At 44.1% G+C, this 21,923-nt stretch overlaps 1 protein-coding gene across 1 annotated transcript in view; it reads left to right on the top strand.

Annotated features, from left to right (window-relative positions):
- Positions 1–17,129, top strand: part of si:ch1073-396h14.1 (disintegrin and metalloproteinase domain-containing protein 10) — a 68,766-nt gene extending 51,637 nt beyond the window's left edge. Inside the window, 9 exon segments of the mRNA XM_023971803.2 lie at positions 2,186–2,357; positions 5,512–5,656; positions 5,980–6,163; positions 6,801–6,900; positions 12,186–12,224; positions 12,227–12,268; positions 12,271–12,354; positions 12,357–12,412; positions 15,534–17,129. Of these exon segments, the coding sequence (XP_023827571.2) occupies positions 2,186–2,357; positions 5,512–5,656; positions 5,980–6,163; positions 6,801–6,900; positions 12,186–12,224; positions 12,227–12,268; positions 12,271–12,354; positions 12,357–12,412; positions 15,534–15,638 (927 nt within the window). The 3' untranslated portion in view covers positions 15,639–17,129.
- Positions 17,130–21,923: the final 4,794 nt, after the last annotated feature.

The raw sequence follows: 21,923 nt of genomic DNA on the forward strand, positions 1-21,923 counted from the left end.
TTGTTAGCTCTATGTAGCCTTCAGAACAAGACGTTCGTTGTTCTTTTGTTGTTTTGTTTGGTGTTCGGTTTTAATAAAGAAGCATGAACACGTACCACGCTGCGCTTTGGTCAACTTCTTCCGACGAGCGTCACACCAACCCTAAAAACACATGACTCAAGGCTGTAATCGCTGCCAAAGGTGCTTCAACAAAATACTGAGTAAAGTGTCTGAAAACGTATGTAAATGTGTAAATTATTTTACTTTTAATACATTTGCAAAAATGTCAAAAAACATGGTTTAGCTTTGTCATTGTGGGGTATTGTGTGTAGATTGATGAGGAAAACAATCAATTGAATATATTTTAGAATAAGGCTGTAACGTAACAAAATGTCAAGGGGTCTGAATACTTTCCGAATGCACTGTATGTTATAAAGTCTTGGCACATGCTCACTCACTAGCTTACACATTATTTTGAAAGCCTGCCATAAATGGGAGGCTTTCCATTTTCTCCCTCTCCAAAGGTGTTGTTTGCAGAACATTACATTTTTACATTTGAGTCATTTTGCAGATGTTCTTATCCGGAGCGACTTACAGGAGCAAGTAGAGTTAAGTGCCTTGCTCAAGGGCACATGTTTCACCTAATCGTCTTGGGGATTCGAGTCAGCAACCTTTTGGTTACTGGCTCAATGCTCTTATCTTAACTGATAGGCTGCCTGCCACCCATTATTGGTACCCCTTACAGCAACCCCCCCACACACCCACTTTCCCTCCATAACCACCAGCAGCACCATCTACGACCTTTCTCCCACTGCCTCAAATGCCAACATTCCACCCCCCTCCCTATACCCTGCTCCCCCAGAGATGTTATTCACACTTCCATAGGCAGCAATGGATTCTTCCCAGGCGTTCCTGCACAGATTAGTTCTGCTACAGCATGTCGGTCTGTGGCCCTTTTATAAATCCAGCAGGTTCTTGGCTGAACGGTGCGGTACCCCGGGTACACTGACAGGCATGCCTCATTGTTTCCAGATGGAGGATGGGATAGGGCACAGAGAGATCAGAGGGCCTGCTTCACCTGAGATGTATGATGAGGGGGAAGGGGGAGGTAAGGGGTCTGAGGGGAGAGAGGGGGCCAGGCCTTCGGCCTACTTTGGTGATGATATTCTTTCCCATAGTCCCATAGTGTCTGGAAACCCTCTTGCTATCCTTAATGTGACAGCATGGGCCTCCGAGAGATAGAGGGAAGAGAGAGGGAAGAGTAAGAGAGGAACCTAACAAAGGGGCCTAAGTCATTTGTCTACACATAGTTTATTTGCCCCTTAAACTGTTCTAAGTGATTACATTCCCAGTCTACATTAACATCTCAACCGCAGATTTAAACACATGAACGATCGGACCTCGTCATTTGTTCTGGTAGATAATCAGAGAAAGTTGGTCTTGGAGAGATTCAGAGAAGAAGACCTCAGGGCTGTATCTATCTGTGCTGTCCTGGGTGTGTCGTTTGTTATGAGAACATTGTATTCCTCTTCCAGAACCATGGCCTACAGTGACACAGCACTTTTGTCTCTCTCCTAAAATTACCTTCATTTAAGTTAACAAGCGCTTGTATCCAGCAATAAAGAGAGTAATTTTTAGTGTAAAAATCTGTCTTTCTGCCMCTGAACAAGGCAGTTAACCCACTGTTCCTAGGCCGTCATAAATAAGAATTTGTTCTTAACTGACTTGCCTGGTTAAATAAAGGTTATATCTTGGGGGCTCCCGAGTGGCGCAGCGGTCAAAGGCACTGCATCTCAGTGCTAGAGGCATCACTACAGACCCTGGTTTGATTCCAGGCTGTATCACAACCGGCCGTGGTTGGGAGTCCCATAGTGTGGTGCACAATTGGCCCAGCGTCATCCGGGTTGTACCCTGGCCAAACCCTCATTGTAAATAATAATTTGTTCTTAATTTTTTACAATGAGTTCAGTAGTTGCTTTCCCAGAATCACCCCATACAAATGGGGTGATAGTCTTACTTTTAATGAAAAAGGATATTCAGTATTAACTTCCTTTTCATCTGGTGGAAATTATTGAATTTGACATAAATATGTTTGAATATGAGGGCCCCAATGTCCATAATCTTGTACTAGAAGGAGACAAAACTTCTTGAGCTCATTCTACTGTGAAGTAGAACCTTTATGTTCTGTGTTGTATTTGCTTCTCAGCATGATGAAGGTTTGGATTGTGGGAACCTGGGTTCTTCTGGAGGGAAAGGCAGGTTCTTGATGTTCCCTCACGCTACCAATGAGGTCCGGGAGAACAACGATAAGTTCTCTCCCTGCAGCATCAAGCATATCAGCCGAGTCCTGAAAGTCAAGAAGGATGACTGCTTTGTGGGTGAGGCTCTACATGTAGGTCTAAACAAACCAGACCTCCTCTGTGGAAAGAGGACATCAATAGCATGTAGTGATCTGTTTCTCTACAGTGCCTCCAGAAAGTATTCATACCCATCGACTTTTTCCACATTTTGTTGTGTGAAAGCCTGAATTTAAAATGGATTAAATGTAGATTTTTTTGTCACTTCCCTACACACAATACCTGATAATGTCAAAGTGGAATTATGTTTTTCAAAATGTTTACAAATTAATTAAAAATGAAAAGCTTAAGTCAAAAGTATTCAACCACTTTGTTATGGCATGCCTAAATAAGTTCAGGAGTAAAAATCACATAATCACATAGTAAATTGCATGGACTCACTCCGTGTGCAATAATAGTGTTAAACGTGATTTTTGAAAAACTACCTCATCTCTTTACCCCACACATACAATTCTCTTTAACGTCCCTCAGTTCCAGCAGTGAATTTTTAAACACAGATTCAACCACAAAGACCAGGGAGGTTTTCCAATGCCTAACAAAGAAGGGCCCCTATTGGTAGATGGGTAAACATAAAAAGCAGACATTTATTATCCCTTTGAGCATGGTTATTACTTTTACACGTTGGATGGTGTATGGTGTGTTGGATGGTGTACACCCAGTCACTGCAAAGATACAGGCGTTGTTCCTAACTCAGTTGCCGGAGAGGAAGGAAACGGCTCAGGGATTTCCCCATGAGGCCAATGGTGACTTTAAAACAGTTACAGAGTTTAATGGCTGTGATAGGAGAAAACTGAGGATGGATCAACAACATTGTAGTTACACCACAATACTAACCTAACTAACCAGAGTGTAAAGAAGGAAGCCTGTACAGAATAAAAGTATTCCAAAACATGCATCCTGTTTGCAACAAGGCAACAAGTATCTGCTTTTCACCAGACACTGGAAGATGAATTCCCATTTCAGCAGGACAATAACCTTAAACACAAGRCCAAATCTACACTGAAGTTGCTTACCAAGAAGACAGAGAATGGTCGAGTTACAGTTTTGACTTAAATCTACTTGAAAATCTATGGCAAGACCTGAAAATGGTTGTCTAGCAATGATCATCAACCAATTTGACAGAGCTTGAAGAATTTTGAAAAGAATAATGGGTGAATGTTGCACAATCCAGGTGTACACAGCTGTAATCGTTGCCAAAGGTGCTACTACAAAGTATTGACTCAAAGAAATATCTAATTACATAAGTATTCACACCTCTATTTCATCTTCAATAAATTTGCAAAAATGTATAAAAACGTGTTTTACATTGTCATTATGGGGTATTGTGTGTAGATTGGTGAGATAAAAAAATATATTTTAATCAATTTCGAATTCAGGCTGTAACAACAAAATATGGAATATGTCAAATGGTATGAATACTTTCTGAAGGCACTGTATCTCTCTGTGTCTCTCTCTGTGTGTCTCTCTCTCTGTATCTATCTCTCTCTGGATCTGATTTATTCCAATCATTTATGAAGATACTACAGGACATCTACATGAGTCAGCAGTGTTGAAATGAGCTAATGTGTGTGGCTATACAGTGGGGAGAACAAGTATTTGATACACTGCCGATTTTGCAGGTTTTCCTACTTACAAAGCATGTAGAGGTCTGTAATTTTTATCATAGGTACACTTCAACTGTGAGAGACGGAATCTAAAACAAAAATCCAGAAAATCACATTGTATGATTTTAAAATAATTAATTTGCATTTTATTGCATGACATAAGTATTTGATCACCTACCAACCAGTAAGAATTCCGGCTCTCACAGACCTGTTTAGTTTTTTCTTTAAGAAGCCCTCCTGTTCTCCACTCATTCTGTATTAACTAGACTCTTTGAACTCGTTACCTGTATAAAAGACACCTGTCCACACACTCAATCAAACAGATTCTCCACAATTGGCCAAGACCAGAGAGCTGTGTAAGGACATCAGGGATAAAATTGTAGACCTGCACAAGGCTGGGATGGCTACAGGACAATAGGCAAGCAGCTTGGTGAGAAGGAAACAACTGTTTGGCGCAATTATTAGAAAATGAGAAGACGTTCAAGATGACGGTCAATCACCTCGGTCTGGGCTCATGCAAGATTTCACCTCGTGGGGCATCAATGATCATGAGGAAGGTGGAGGGATCAGCCAGAACTACACGGCAGGACCTGGTCAATGACCTGAGAGAGCTGGACCACAGTCTCAAAGAAAACCATTGATAACAACACTACGCCGTCATGATTAAAATCCTGCAGCGCACGCCAAGTCCCCTGCTTAAGCCAGTGCATGTCCAGGCCTGTCTGAAGTTTGCCAATGACCATCTGGATGATCACAGAGGAGGAATGGGAGAAGGTCATGTGGTCTGATGAGACAAAAATAGAGCTATTGGTCTATCTCCACTCGCCGTGTTTGAGGAAGAAGAAGTATGAGTACACCCCAGAACACATCCCAACTTGAAGCATGGAGGTGGAAACATCATTCTTTGGGATGCTTTTCTGCAAGGGGACAGGACGACTGCACCGTATTGAGGGAGATGGATGGGCCATGTATCGCGAGATCTTGGCCAACAACCTCCTTCCCTCAGTAAGAGCATTGAAGAATGGTCGTGGCTGGGTCTTCCAGCATGACAACGACACGAAACACACAGCCTGGCAACTAAGGAGTGGCTCCGTAAGAAGCATCTCAAGGTCCTGGAGTGGCCTAGCCAGTCTCCAGACCTGACCCAATAGAAAATCTTTGGAGGAGCTGAAAGTCCGTATTGCACCAGCGACAGCCCCGAAACCTGAAGGATCTGGAGAAGATCTGTAGGGAGGAGTGGGCCAAAATCCCTGCTGCAGTGTGTGCAAACCTAGTCAAGAACTACAGGAAACGTATGATCTCTGTATTGCAACAAAGTTCTGTACCAAATATTAAGTTCTCTGTTTTCTGATTATCAAATACTTATGTCATGCAATAAATGCAAATTAATTACTTAAAAATCATACAATGTGATTTTCTGGATTTTGTTTTAGATTCGTCTCTCATAGTTGAAGTGTACTTATGATATAAAAAATTACAGACCTCTACATGCTTTGTAAGTAGGAAAACCTGCAAAATCGGCAGTGTATCAAATACTTGTTCTCCCCACTGTATGTGTTCTGTCCTGTCAGTCAGTGATCAGCCCATCTGTGGGAATCAGATCGTGGAGGAGGGGGAGGAGTGTGACGTGGGCCACAACGAGACAGACCTCTGCTGCCAAAGCGCCAAGGAATCTGTGGGCATCCAGTGTCGCCTGAAACCTGGCAAGAAGTGCAGGTAACTTCTGTTCCAAAGTTTCGCAATTAAAATCAGTAGTAGGATTAAAATTGTCCTTTTGCAATTTGCTGATTCTAGATCTGTTTCTATGGGTAATTTCTATACAAAGTTACATAACATCACCCATGGAACATTTTTGTCAAAGCAGAGTTGTGGTTGTGGATGTGAGGATAATTACCTCTATCTTACCATTCAAAAACAAAACAGTAAACCACAACACCTATGTTAAGAAATTGTCTTTCTTTGTCTATCTGTCTGTCCGCCCACCTGCCTGTCTGTCTCTCTGTCTATCTGTCTGTTTGTCTTTCTGTCTGTCCCCTCAGTCCCAGTCAGGGTCTGTGCTGTGGGCCAGCATGTGTCTTGAAACCGTCAGGGGTCAGCTGTGAGGAGGAGTCAGACTGTCAGCTGGAGAGTATATGCTCTGGTCTCTCCCCCATCTGCCCCGAGCCTGTGGCCAAGCCCAACATGACCGTATGCAGTCTGGGCACCCGGGTGTGTCTCAACGGGGTGAGCACCGTAGGAGGGCCAGACAATGACTCAACCTTTTCACCCATTGCACCCACTGTCTCATTTCAACGACGTTCCAAAGTCAACAGTATCCACTTTCACAGGATCTGTTGTCCTTGGCTGCCAACTTGAGTACATTTACTAATTTTTTTCACCCATTCAGATGATAAATGGGGTTCTGAGTTTGGAAAGTTGTTCTGAATGTGAAGATTGCTCAAGTGTAAATGTAAATGTGTAAATTACATACGTATGGCTCACTATGGGGGCATAAATCCTGAAATATAAGATTTGGACCAGAACACATTTCTGAGGCTGCCTGGAGCAGGGAACAAGTTAACTGAATACAGATGTTTAGGATTTGTGGAAATGAGCAGGCCTGTCCTGCATTTTTGTCTGTGAGACTTCACTGGTGGCCATAATATACCAGAGCTCATCCAGACTTTGGTGTTCTCCTCTCTGTTATTCTCCTTTCATTCTCTTTATGTCTTCTCCCCTCTCTCCTCTATTTCACCATCCTTCTTTCCCTCTCTCTCTATCCTTCCCCTCCTCTTCCCCTATCCTTTTCCCTTTCTCCATCTCTCTCTCTCTCTTCACTCTTCCCTATCCTTTTCTCTCCATTTCTCCCTCTATTTCTCAGAACTGTGCTAAATCACTGTGTGTGAGGTACGGCCTGGAGCAGTGTGACTGTCTGGGAGAGTCCAAAAAAGAAAAGTGCCACATGTGCTGCCAACAGCCGGGTAAGCACAATCCCTCTTCTCCTCCCTCACCCTCGTTTCCTCTGATGTGCTTAGATCTGGGGACTGTGTTTATGATTGGGGCACAAACAAAGCTGTGTACATTTACATTTTACATTTAAGTCATTTAGCAGACGCTCTTATCCAGAGCGACTTACAAATTGGTGCATTCACCTTATGACATCCAGTGGAACAGCCACTTTACAATAGTGCATCTAAATCTTTTGAAGGGGGGGGGGGGTGGGGGGGGCACGGGGTCAGAAGGATTCACTTTATCCTGATCTAGGTATGCCTTAAAGAGGTGGGGTTTAGGTGTCTCCGCGCGAAGGTGGTGGATTGCAAAACTCCAAGAAAAAAAAAGACAAAAAATAAAAGAAAGGAAGAAAAAAAGGAAAAAACAAAGAAAATAAAAATAAACAAAAAAAAGAAAAACAGAAAAAAGAAGGAAGCCAATAGCCCACATGAGCCCCCCAACAGTAGCCAGCCCACAGCCAGAGCCACCCCCACGATAAAAAAAAGAAAACAAAAGAAAAAAAAAAAAAACAAGAGCAGCCATAGCAGGAACACTAACAGGAAAAAAAAAGAAGAAAAAAGAAAGAAAAGAAAAGGAAGAAAAAAAGGGAAAAAAAAAGAAAAGACAAAAGAAAGAACTCCGGCTGCTCCTGGCGTCGTGAGGGGTTTGTTCCCACCATTGGGGGCCAGAGCAGCGAACAGTTTTTGACTGGGCTGCGCGGGAACTGTACTTCCTCAGTGGTAGGGAGGCGAGCAGGCCAAGGTGGATGACGCAGTGCCCTAGTTTGGGGTGTAAGGGCCTGATCAGGGCCTGAGGTACTTGAGTGCCGTTCCCTCACAGCTCCGTAGGCAAGCACCATGGTCTTGTAGCTCGGAATGCGAGCTTCCACTGGACGCCAGTGGATGGGGCGGAGGAGCGGGGTGACGTGAGAGAACTTCGGGAAGGTGAAACCAGACGGGCTGCGGCGTTTCTGGATGAGTTGTAGGGGTTTAATGGCACAGCAGGGAGCCAGCCAACAAGCGAGTTGCAGTAATCCAGACGGGAGATGACAAGTGCCTGGATTAGGACCTGCGCCGCTTCCCTGTGTGAGCAGGTTCTACTCTGCGGATGTTGTAGAGCATGAACCTACAGGAACGGCCCCCCCCGCCTTATGTTGTTAGTTGAAGAACGACAGGGTGTTGTCCAGGATCACGCCAAGGTTCTGTAGCGCTCTGGGAGGAGGACCACATGGATTGTCAAACCGTGATGGCGAGATCATGGAACGGCAGTCCGCTTCCGCCGGGAGGAAGAGCAGCTCCGTCTTGGCCGAGGTTCAGCTTGAGGTGGTGATTCCGTCATCACACTGATATGTCTGCCAGACATGCAGAGATGCGATTCGCCACCTGGTCATCAGAAGGGGAAGGAGAAGATTAATTGTGTTCGTCTGCATAGCAATGATAGGAGAGACCATGTGCGAGGTTAGACAAGAGTCCCAAGTGGACCTTGTGTGTGCTATAGGCGAGAAACACCAGGAGAGGGCCCAGAACAGAGCCCTGGGACACCACATTGTGGTGAGAACGACGATGGGTGGAGAACAGCTTATCGCCACCCACACTGGTAGCAGCGACCCTGTCAGGACTAGGACGCAATCCAAGCGTGGGCCGCCGCCGGAGAATGGCCAACCTCGGAGAGTCGGTGGAGAGTCGAGGATCTGAATGTTCAACAGTTACGAAGGCAGCCCATTAGTCTTAGGGAAGGATGAGAGCAGAGGACGTGAGAGTTAGCTTTACGCTGTGGCGGCTGAGCGCCTCCGTATTACAGAGAACGACAGTCTTCAGTTGAATTGTACTCTACCAGTCTTGCAAACTGACTGATTTGGATCAAGAAAGGCTCCATTCTGAGAAGAGAGTAGCAAGGAGAGTTACTGGCCAAGGACGGCACCGTTCACGGATTTTTGGGCAGAAAAGAAAGAAGGGATCTACTGGTCTGTAGTTGTTGAAATCGGGAGGGGATCCGCGGTGTAAGGTTTCTTTCAGAAGGGGTGCAAAACTCTCGGCGTCTCTTGAAGACGGAAGGGAAGCGTAGCCAAGCGGTCAAGGGATGAGTATTGATGAGCGAGGGGTGGGGAGGTAAGGCGAGAAGGTCTCGCGGAAAATAGTCTGGAGAAGAGAGGAGGGGATAGGGTCCAAGCGGGCAGGTTGTTGGGGGGGGCGCCTGGCGTGCCACAAGACGCAGATTTCATCTGGGTAGAGGGAGCAGGGGGGAGAAAGAGGGTTCAGAGCACAGGGTAAGGGCGAGTAGTGAGCAGAACCAAGCCGGTGGTCGCGTTGGACTTTAGGCAAACAGGATCGGATGTCGGGTGCGGACCTGCTTTTCAAAAATTGGGTTTGACGAAGTCAATCCTGCAGAGAGGGAGGAGGGGGGGTGGGGGGGGGGGTGGGGGGGGGAGGGGGAGGAGGATTCCGGGGGAGGAAAGGTGGGCAAAAATGAGCTTCCACAGGGTTAGGAGGCAGATGCTTGGAATTTAAGAGGTGGTAGAAAAGGGCTTTGGCAGCAGAGACAGAGGAGGAATACATGTAGAGAGGAGGGAGTGAAAGGATGCAGTCCGGCAGGGAGGGCGAATTCTTCCTCCATTTCCGCTCGGCTGCCCGGAGCCCTGGTTCTGTTGAGCTCGGAAATGAGGTCGTCGAGCCACGGAGCGAGGAGGGGGAGGGAGCCTGAGCCGGCCTTGGAGGATAGGGGGACATGCCGAGAGTCCAAACGGATGCAAGAGAAGGGAGGAGAGGAGGGTTGAGGAGGGCAGAGTCAGGAATTAGGTTGGAGAGCGTTTTGAGCAGAGGGAAGAGAATGATAAGGATGGAAGAGGAGAGAGTAGCGGGGGAGAGAGAGCGGAGGTTGGGACGGCGCGATCCATCCATCCGAGTAGGGGGCAGTGTGGGAGAGTGTTGGGATGAGAGCGAGAGGGAAAAGGATACCAAGGTAGTGGTCGGAGACTTGGAGGGGAGTTGCAATGAGGTTGTTGGAAGAAACCGCAATCTAGTAAAGATGAGGTCAAGCGTATTGCCTGCCTTGTGAGTAGGGGGGGAAGGTGAGAGGGTGAGGTCAAAAGAAAGAGAGGAGTGGAAAAGAAGGAGGCAGAGAGGAATGAGTCAAAGGTAGACGTGGGGAGGTAAAGTCGCCCAGACTGTGAGAGGTGAGGCCGTCCTCAGGAAAGGAGCTTTATCAAGGCATCCAAGCTCATTGATGAACTTCTCCGAGGAAACCTGGAGGGCGATAAATGATAAGGATGTTAAGCTTGAAAGGGCTGTAACTGTGACAGCATGGAATTCAAAGGAGGCGATAGACAGATGGGTAAGGGGAGAAAGAGAGAATGACCACTTGGGAGAGATGAGGATCCCGGTGCCACCACCACGCTGACCAGAAAGCTCTCGGGGTGTGGGAGAACACGTGGGGCGGACGAAGAGAGAGCAGTAGGAGTAGCAGTGTTATCTGTGGTGGATCCATTTTCCGTCAGTGGCCAAGAAGTCGAGGAGCTGGAGGGAAGCGTAGGCTGAGATGAACTCTGCCTTGTTGGCCACGAGATCGGCAGTTCCAGAGCCTACCGGAGACCAGGACTCTCACGTGGGTCTGTCGCGCTGGGGGACCACCAGGCTGGGTGGCCGCGGCCACGCGGTGTGAAGCGGTTGTATATGGTCTGTGCAGAGAGGAGAGAACAGGGATAGACAAACCACATGGTTGACCAGGCTACTGAAGAGGCTACGCTAATGCAAAAGGAAGCTATTGGAATGACAAGTGGACTACACCTCCTCGAATGTTCAGAAGTTAAGCCTACGTTGCAAAAATCTTATGACTAAGATGATTAAATGATACAGTACCTGGATGAAGTAGGCTAGCGTAGCAGTGCCTGCGTTGTTGAATTTTGTTTGAAAGCTGGCTAGCTTAACCGAAATTAACTCCTACCGACTCCACAGTTGTGCTTAGATACAAAGACAGCAAAGACAACTATGTAGCTAGCTAACCTACACTATCAATCGTTCCGTTGTTCCGTTGAATGTAATAGTTTCTACAGTGCTGCTAATTCGTGGCTAGCTGGCTAGCTAGCAGTGTTGATTTACGTTAAGTTACGTTTTAAAAGGCGGAAAAATAGCTGGCTAGCTAACCTAGCAAAATCGGCTAACCTAGAAAGAAGCTAACTTAGAAAACCTAACCTAGAAAACCGAAATTACCTCTAGACTCCACAGTTATTCTAGATACAAGACAGCAAAGACAACTATGTAGCTAGCTAACACTACACTATCAAGTCGTTCCGTTGAGTGTATAGTTTCTACAGTGCTGCTATTCGGTGGCTAGCTGGCTAGCTAGCAGTGTTGATTACGTTAAGTTACGTTAAAAGGGCGAAAAAGCTGGGCTAGCTAACCTAGAAAAATCGCTCTAAGACTACACAATTATCTTTGATACAAAGACGGGTATGTAGCTAGCTACGATCAAACAAATCAAACGGGTTGTACTGGTAATGGAAATGAAATGTGTACTACCTGTGGAGCGCAGCGGAATGCGACCGGGTTGTTGAATGCGGGAGTTCTATTCGGTAGACCGTTGGCTAGCTGTTGGCTGGCTAGCTTGTTGGCTGTTGGCTGGCTAGGCAGTGTTTCCTACGTTAAGGACGACAAAGTAGCTGGCTAGCTAGCCTCGGTAAATTAGATAATCACTCTAAAACTACACGCTCTGAACCTAACACAATTGTGGATACGAAGACAGCAAGGCCAACTATGTAGCTAGCTAACACTACACAAATCAAGTCGTTCCGGTTGAATGTAATAGTTTCTACAGTGCTGCTATTACGGTAGACGGGGTGGCCCGTTTGCTAGCTGGGCTAGCCGCTGGCCAGATAGCAGTGTTGACTAACGTTAGGGGGGCGACGAATTCCGATAATTACGCAATTGGTCTTTGAATAAAAGACGGCTATGTAGCTAGCTAAGAAGAAATTGCTAGATCAGACAAAATCAAATCGTTGTACTATAATGAAATGTAAATGAAGTTATACTACCTGCGGAGCGACAGTAGAAATGCCCGACCCGGCTCGAATGCGACTCCTCGCTCCTGTTGTACATTTGGATTGGATTTTCCCATCATAATACATTCTTCTGTTCGAACATCTGATGTGCTGTGAAAGTTCATTTAACAGGATAGGAGGACTTAGTTACAAATGTGTGCATGTGCTTTTCCACTCAGTAAACTCAATATTTTACCTATAACAAAATGTTCACTGTATTCTCCATGTATTTCTTCACCTCAGACAAGCCTGCAACCTGCGCCAGCACCACATCCTCTGTCTTGACAAGCATTTCCAGGGAAAGCGTGTAGCCTTGGTTGCCGGGGCACGTGTTCAGCCAAGCAGGGCTACTGCGACATGTTCCAGGTGTGTCGCATCCTGGACGCTGACGGGCCCATCGCCAGGCTGAAGAATCCTTCCTCCACCTGGTAGACCTGGATGAGTTTGATGACCTGGCTGAGTGGATAAAGGTTTGTTCTATGTTTGTTGTGCTGAGGGGGTCGGCTATCTATCTACTCTATGACGTATTTATTTTACAACAGGCCAGAGGATCCTAGCAGATGGGGTGTGTTGGGATGCGTGTTGAGCTCAGTGTAAATACAGTCGTGGCCAAAAGTTTTGAGAATGACACAAATATTATTTTCACATTCTGCTGCTCAGTTTGTATGTGGCAATTTGCATATACTCCAGAATGTTATGAAGAGTGATCAGATGAATTGCAATTTATTGCAAAGTCCTCTTTGCATGCAATGAACTGAATCCCCAAAAAACATTTCCACTCATTTCTGCCCTGCCACAAAAGGACCAGCTGACATCATGTCAGTGATTCTCTCGTTAACACAGGTGTGAGTGTTGACGAGGCAAGGCTGGAGATCACTCTGTCATGCTGATTGAGTTCGAATAACAGACTGGAAGCTTCAAAAGGAGGGTGGTGCTTGGATCATTGTTCTTCCTCTCTCATGATTACCTGCAAGAAACACGTGCCGTCATCATTGCTTTGCATAAAAAGGGCTTCACAGGCAAGGATATTGCTGCCAGTAAGATTGCACCTAAATCAACCATTTATCGATCATTGAGAACTTCAAGGAGAGCGGTTCAATTGTTGTGAAGAAGGCTTCAGGGCGCCAAGAAAGTCCAGCAAGTGCAGGACCGTCTCCTAACGTTGATTCAGCTGCGGGATCGGGGCACCACCAGTACAGAGCTTGCTCAGGAATAGCAGCAGGCAGTGTGAGTGCATCTGCACGCACACTGGGCGAAGACTTTGGGAGGTTGGCCTGGTGTCAAGAAGGGCAGCAAAGAAGCCATTTCTCTCAGGAAAAACATCAGGGACAGACTGATATTCTGCAAAAGGTACAGGGATTGACTGCTGAGGACTGGGTAAAGTCATTTTCTCTGATGAATCCCCTTTCCGATTGTTTGGGGCATCCGGAAAAAAGCTTGTCAGGAGAAGACAAGGTGAGCGCTACCATTAGTCCTTGTCATGCCAACAGTAAAGCATCCTGAGACCATTCATGTGTGGGGTTGCTTCTCAGCCAAAGGAGTGGGCTCACTGACATTTTTTGCCTAAGAACACAGCCATGATTAAAGAATGGTACCAACACATCCTCCGAGAGCAACTTCTCCCAAACATCCAGGTGGTGATGGTGATGAACAATGCCTTTGCCAGCATGATGGAGCACCTTGCCATAAGGCAAAAGTGATAACTAAGTGGCTCGGGGAACAAAACATTGATATTTTGGGTCCATGGCCAGGAACTCCCCAGACCTTAATCCCATTGAGAACTTGTGGTCAATCCTCAAGAGGCGGGTGGACAAACAGAAACTCACAAATTCTGATAAACTCTAAGCATTGATTATGCAAGAATTGGCTGCCATCAGTCAGGATGTGGCCCAGAAGTTAATTGACAGCATGCCAGGTTGCAGAGGTCTTGAAAAAGAAGGGTCAACACTGCAAATATTGACTCTGCATCAACTTTAATGTTTTTTATTTATTTATTTAACCTTTATTTAACCAGGTAGGCAAATTGAGAACACGTTCTCATTTACATTTGCGACCTGGCCAAGATAAAGCAAAGCAGTTCGACACAATACAACAACACATAGTTACACATGGAGTAAACAAACATATAGTCAATAATACAGTGAAAAAAAAATAAAATAAGTCTATATACAATGTGAGCAAGTGAGGTGAGATAAGGGAGGTGAAGGCAAACAAAATATAATGTATAAATAAATAATAAATAAATTAAAAATATAAAAGGCCATGGAGTGAAGTGAATACCAACACAGCAAGTAAAATAAACTAAAAAAAACCCTGGAATGGTGTGGTTTGCAGGCGGAAGAAAGTGAAAAGTAGGACAGAAAATAATGGGGTGCAAAGGAGCAAAATAAATTAATAAAATAAATACAGTAGGTAAAGAGGTAGTTGTTTGGGCTAAATTGTAGATGGGTTATGTACAGGTGCAGTAATCTTGAGCTGCTCTGACAGCTGTGCTAAAGCTAGTGAGGGAGATAGGTGTTTCCAATTTCAGATTTTTGTAGTTCGTTCCAGTCATTGGGCAGCAAGAGAACTGGAAGGAGAGGCGTCCAAAGGAAGAATTGGTTTTTGGGGGTGACTAGAGAGATATACCTGCTGGAGCGCGTGCTACAGATAGGTGCTGCTATGGTGACCAGCGAGCAGAGATAAGGGGGGACTTTACCTAGCAGGTCTTGTAGATGACCTGGAACCAGTGGGTTTGGCGACGAGTATGAAGCGAGGGCCAGCCAACGAGAGTGTACAGGTCGCAGTGGTGGGTAGTATATGGGGCTTTGGTGACAAAACGGATGGCACTGTGATAGACTGCATCCCAATTTATTGAGTAGGGTTTTGGAGGCTATTTTGTAATAGACATCACCGAAGTCGAGGATTGGTAGGATGGTCAGTTTTACAAGGTATGTTTGGCAATGTAATTGTCAATAAAAGCCTTTGACACTTTTGAAATGCTTGTAATTTTACTTCAGTATTCCATAGTAACATCTGACAACAACAAAAAAAGACACTGAAGCAGCAAACTTTGTGGAAATTAATTTTTGTGTCATTCTCAAAACTTTTGGCCACGACTGTAGAAAGCTTCCTCTGTTGATGTTCTTCGTTCAGATGTTCCAGCCTCAGTTGGCTTTGAGCTTTGGTCTCGCTAGAAAGCGCAGCGAATCAGGAATGCCCACAGGGATTTAAAAGATCTGTTCAGGTGTGTCATGTTGAGTTAGCGAGATGGTGACACCTACTAGTGCCTAGATGTACCGCTCACACAATTGGTTTGGGAGCCATGCCAGCTAATGGTTATTAGGCTTAGATATGGCAGTAGTAGTGTTTCCATACCACATATGAATTGGCTACTGCATGCCCATTGGTTCCATCCAAATGAGTGTGACACATAAGGAATGCTAGCTGACTAACGTCCTGTAACAAATGGCTTCTTGAAGAAAAGAACACGTCAAGTCAATGTGAATTAAAGTAAGTTGCAGTGGTGTTTTGACTATTTAACATCTGACAATAGCAGATTGGAACTAAAGTGGGTGAGTGTTTGACTTGTTGTGCTCTTGTCGTCTGCAGACTCACTGGTGGGCCATTCTCTTGGCCATCATGACTCTGTCTGCCGTGATGGTCAGCACCGTGTGCCTGTGTGGACGTACCCTGGACATGGGTGACCCAGAGTAACCACTGTAGCTCCAACAGTGGCAGTTGGTGCCATTCAAGATTAGGGAGAGCGGCAATATTTTTTATGAGCATGGCCTTATTTCGATTACAGCATATTGGATGACTGCCATTCATATTCCCTTCACCCAGCTCAATGTAACATCGATAGGCTTAGGCTACTACATGCTACTCGAATTGGCCCTATACCCATCATGAGGTTGCTACAACCTAGTCTAAAAATTAAAGTTTATAACGTAGGTGCACAGGTCTAGGGACAAATTGGAGTAATCACATTCACATTCAATTCCGCCTTGCACACTCTTGCCTGCATCTATCTGATCTGGGGTGTAATCATTAGTCCAAGCAGTTAGAAAACGTTCAGTTTTGCAACTAAAACTATACGTTTTGTAACAGAACCGGCGGAATGAATACTCCCCTGATCACCTGCACACATAGTTCACTTTCATAGCGGCCACATACAGCATCATCACTTTGCTCGTTGTATAATTAATTCTCGCATCTACGCGCTCTCCTTCTCTCACCTTTTTCCTTCACTTGTGGACTTCAGTTTATAACTCAACAGCTGTCCGTGATTAGGCACAAAAACCTCTCCAAGCCAAACCTTCATAACATAACCACTAACCGCTACACAGCCTACATCGTTGTCACCATATTAACGTTAGTCATCAAACTATAACTAACGTGTTAGTAAACCCACAATCCAAGCCATGTGTACAATTACACAGTACAGTGTACAGCAAGCAGTTTAGCAGTTACCACGGAGGGCTCAGGTAGCAATACATTTATAAAAACGAAAGCTTACCTTGACTTTGAAGAGTTGCAGTGTTGGATAGCCTTTGCCAGCTAGCTAACATAAATAGCATTCTTCTCTGTTTCAGTCAGGTTGTTGAGTAGGCTAAATTAGCTGCATTAGCTAAGTAAGTGAAAGGGGTAAATTAAGAATTCAAAAAATACAATGAAATGTATCTCTCTGCTGCTTCTTCTTAATTTTTAAAGAAATGTATTTCTTCAAAACAGTTAAACTATTGTCTTTCACTTTAAGTCAACTACTCACCACACTAGCTTATGCTTTCAGTAATAGATTAATTCTCTGATCATTTGATTGGATGGACAAGATGTTAGTTCATACTGCAAGAACTCTGATAGGTTGGAGGACGTCGGAGGTGGGATCAATACACTATCATTCAAGTCTCAATTCGAGTCCCAAGTCGAACGGGTTGAGTCTCGATGTCACAGGGTGTGCATTCTAGTTTCTTTATTTCTATGTTTTCTATTTATTTTTGTTTGGCCGGGTGTGGTTCTCAATCAGAGGCATCTGTCTATCGTTGTCTCTGATTGAGAACCATACTTAGGTAGCCCTTTTTTCCACCTGTCTTTGTGGGAAGTTGACTTTGTTTAGGGCACATAGCCTTTAGCTTCACGGTTTGTTTTTGTAGTGTTTATTGTTTTGTTCTGCGTCATTTTTATTAATTAAAGGAACATGTACGCTCACCACGCTGCACCTTGGTCCTCTTCTTGTAACGGCAGTGCCACTCGAGTCAAGTCCAAGTCGTGCATTCTTAAAGCAAGTCAATTCGAGTAGAGACACGTTTTTTCAAGTCAAGTCTCAAGTCAGTAAATAAATAATCTATACATGCAATGGCTTGTGCAGCTTTTTCTGTTTAATGAGGCTACCAGACTGCACTTTTCATTATTTTGTCTACAACATATTTTGATATATTTCAAGCACTTTTGACATACCAAAAGACTATGCTAGTAATTGTTGCTTGATGACCCATTACTTGTGAGCTTGCAAAGTAAACAATTAATATTCTTGATCACCAAAATGTTGTGGGAGCTAGACATTTATTTATGGCAATCCTCTCTCCCTTCCATTTGACGTTTGGACTGCATCCGATCCTATAGCTGTACAGAAAATCCGCAATCTGTTCGCTAGCTCTGTGGTTCTCAAACTTTTTGACACACAAACCCGCAAAAAGCAGTGGTTCAAAGCTTGCGGCCCCACACGCACGCACATACACCTGCGCCCGCGCGAACACACATGCACAATGGCTGGGCAAATGAAGTCTGACATTGCAGCACTAAACAGCAATGCATTTTCATTCATTTGCATTTTTTTTAAATAAACTACGTTTTTACACCTGCATTTTTTTGTTGAAAGTCATTCACGTTAGCAGCCAATATATCAAGTAGAGATGTACTGTCACTTCTATGGAGTCCAGAGCAAGCAGAATCGTACAACCTACATACCTATTTATTTTTTATTTAACCTTTATTTAAAAAACTTCTTCGGGATCGGTGTCCCTTCCACGGGACAGTTCAGCTAATGTATGCTGATGCGATTAGCATGAGGTTGTAAGTAACAAGAAAATTTCCCAGGACATAGACATATCTGATATTGGCAGAAAGCTTAATTTCTTGTTAATCTAACTGCACTGTCCAATTTACAGTAGCTATTAAAGTGAAAGAATAACATGCTATTGTTTGAGAAGAGTGCACAATTTTGAACATGAAAAGTTATTAAAAAACTAGGCACATTTGGGCAGTCTTGATACAATATTTTGAACAGAAATACAATGGTTCATTGGATCAGTCTAAAACGTTGCAGGTACACTGCTGCCATCTAACGGCCAAAATCTAAATTGCACCTGGGCTGGAATAATACATGATGGCCTTTCTCTTGCATTTCAAAGATAATAGTACAAAAAATACAAATTAACGTTTTTTTTCTTTGTATTACCTTTTACCAGATCTAATGTGTTATATTCTCCTACATTCCTTTCACATTTCCACAAACGTCAAAGTGTTTCCTTTCAAATGGTACCAAGAATATGCATATCCTTGCTTCAGGGCCTGAGCTACAGGAAGTTAGATTTGGGTATGTCATTTTAGGCGAATTTTTTTTTTAAAGGGGGCGGATCGTTAGTTAAGAACAAATTCTTATTTACAATGACGGCCCACCCCAGCCAAACCCAGACGACGCTGGGCCAATTGTGCACCACCCTATGGGACTCCCAATCATGGCCAGATTTGATACAGTCTGGAATCGAACCAGTATTGTACACACTGCAAAATTACTGCAGTAAATAAAACGGTTATTTTGGATGCAGTATTTGCAATATTTGACGAAACACCCCAAACCGGAACTAATGCTACTGGGATCTCACACATCCCATTCAGTCCTGGCAGATTCTCTACGTCTACAGCAGAATCTGCCCACAGGAGATTATCCTTCAACCAGTTGATCAGTACAGGCACAATCAGTGCGCTTTCTGATGTAAGATAATGGGGTCACCCTGACCTGGTTAACCTAATGGAATGGGGTCAGAAACTCAGGGACACAATGGAATCAGTCAGGTTTATTTGGGTGCAGCAGAAGGATTATAACTTGTATCAAAAACACAATGGGTGTTATAACATTACTTGCATCATTTGTAAACCCTCTATATACAGTACCTTCAGAAAGTATTCAGACCACTTGACTTATTCCACATTTTGTTAGGTTACAGCCTTATTCTAAAATTGATTAAATCGTTTTTTTCCTCATCAATCTACACACAATACCACATAATGACAAAGCAATTTTTGCTCCTTTATAAAAAATGTCAAACTGAAATTGTACATTTATATAAGTATTCAGACCCTTTATTCAGTACTTTGTTGAAGCACATTTGGCAGYGATTACAGCATAGAGTATTCTTGGGTATGACGCTACAAGCTACCTGTATTTGGGGAGTTTCTCCCATTCTTCTCTGCAGATCCTCTCAAGCTTGGATGGTTGGATGGGGAGCATTGCTGCACAGCTATTTTCAGGTCTCTCCAGAGATGTTCGAACGGGTTCAAGTCTGGGCTCTGGCGGGCCACTCAAGGACATTCAGAGACTTGTTCCGAAGCCAGTCCTGCGCTGTCGTGGCTGTGTGCTTAGGGTTGTTGTCCTATTTGAAGGTGACCTCCAGTCTGAGGTCCTGAGTGCTCTGGAGCAGATTTTCATCAAGGATCTTTCTGTACTTTGCTCCGTTCATCTTTCCCTTGATCCTGACTAGTCTCCCAGTCCCTGCCGCTGAAAAACATCCCCACAGCATGATGCTGCCACCACCATGCTTCACCGTAGGGATTGTGCCAGGTTTCCTCTGGATGTGATGCTTGGCACTCAGGCCAAAGAGTTAAATATTGATTACATCAGACCAGAGAATCGTGTTTAGGTGCCTTTTGGCAAACTCCAAGCGGGCGGTGATGTGCATTTTACTGAGGAGTGGCTTCCGTCTGGCCACTATACCATAAAGGCCTGATTGGTGGAGTGCTGCAGAGATGGTTGTCCTTTTGGAAGGTTCTCCCATCTCCACAGAGGAACTCTGGAGCTCTGTCAGAGTGACCATCAGGTTCTTGGTCAACTCCCTGACCAAGGCCCTTCTCCCCCAATTGCTCAGTTTGCCCTGGCGGCCAGCTCTAGGAAGGGTCTTCGTGGTTCCAAACTTCTTCCATTTAAGAATGATGGAGGCCACTGGGTTCTTGGGGATCAATGCTGCAGACATTTTTTGGTACCCTTCCCCAGATCTGTGCCTCATCACAATCCTGTCTCGGAGCTCTACCGACAATTCCTTCGACCTCATGGCTTGGTTTTTTCTCTGACATGCACTGTCAACTATGGGAGTAGTGCAGAGCGTTGTACGAGATCTTCAGTTTCTTGGCAATTTCTCGCATGGAATGGCCTTCATTTCTCAGAACAAGAATAGAGTGATGCGTTTCAGAATAAAATTCTTTGTTTCTGGCCATCTTGAGCCTGTAATCGATCCCAAAAATGCTGATGCTTCAGATACTCAACTAGTCTAAAGAAGGCCAGTTTTATTGTTTCTATAATCAGMWYYACAATTTTCAGCTGTGCTAACATAATTGCAAAAGGGTTTTCTAATGATCAATTAGCCTTTTAAAATGATAAACTTGGATTAGAAAACACAACGTTGTCACGCCCTGACCGTAGAGATCCTTTTTATGTCTCTATTTTGGTTGGTCAGGGCGTGAGTTTGGGTGGGCATTCTATGTCTGGTGTTCTATGTTGTCCTTGTTTTGTATTTCTGTGTGTTTGGCCTGGTATGGTTCTCAATCAGAGGCAGCTGTCTATCGTTGTCTCTGTTTGAGAATCATACTTAGGTAGCCTGTCCCCACCTGTGTTTGTGGGTGGTTGTTTCCTGTTTAGTGTTTGTTTCACCTTTCAGGACTGTTCGTTTGTTGTGTTTGTTGTTTTGTCAAGTGTTGCGTATTTTATTAAATAATATGAACACTTACCACGCTGCACCTTTGTCCTCTTCTCCTTCTCCCGACGACGTGCGTTACAAACATGCCATTGGAACACAGGAGTGAGGTTGCTGATATTGGGCCTCTGTACGACTATGTCGATATTTCCTTAAAGATCAGCTGTTTCCAGCAACAATAGTCATTTACAACATTAACAATGTCTACACTGTATTTCTGATCAATTTTATGTTATTTTAATGGAAAAGAAATAGCTTTTCTTTAAAAAACAAGGACATTTCTAAGTTGAACGGTTGTGTATATACAGTTGAAGTCTGAAGTTTACATACACTTAGGTTGGAGTCATTAAAACATGTTTTTCAACCACTCTACAAATTTCTTGTTAACTTCTCTGCGCTACGGATCCCTTTTACGGGATCATTTTCCTAAACAACCGCTGAATTGCAGCACGCAAAATATTACAAAAAATATTTATAATCATGCAATCACAAGTGAAATATACCAAAACACAGCTTAGCTTGTTGTTAATCCACCTATCGTGTCAGATTTTGAAAATATGCTTTGCAGAGAAAGAAATCCAAGCTTTTGTGATTATCAATCAATGCTAGAACAGCTAGCCCCAAATTAGCATGGTCACGAAAGTCAGAAAAGCAATAAAATGAATCGCTTACCTTTGATAATCTTCGGATGTTTGCACTCACGAGACTCCCAGTTACACAACAAATTTTCTTTTTGTTCGTAAATATTACTTTTATAACAAAAAAACGCCATTTGGGTTGCGCATTATGTTCAGAAAACCAAAGCCTCGTTCCATTCGACGATAATTCCAAAAAGTATCCGTAATGGTCGTAGAAACATGTCAAATGTTTTTTATAATCAATCCTCAGGTTGTTTTTAACAAACATAATCGATAATATTTCAACCGAACCGTAACCTATTCAATAAAAGAGAAAAAGAAAATGGAGAGCTACCCTCTCACGCGCAGGAACTATTCAGAGGACACTTGACTAGTTTTGAAAAATCTTGCTAATTTTT

This window comes from Salvelinus sp. IW2-2015, linkage group LG26, assembly GCF_002910315.2.
Source record: "Salvelinus sp. IW2-2015 linkage group LG26, ASM291031v2, whole genome shotgun sequence".
NCBI lineage: Eukaryota > Metazoa > Chordata > Actinopteri > Salmoniformes > Salmonidae > Salvelinus > Salvelinus sp. IW2-2015.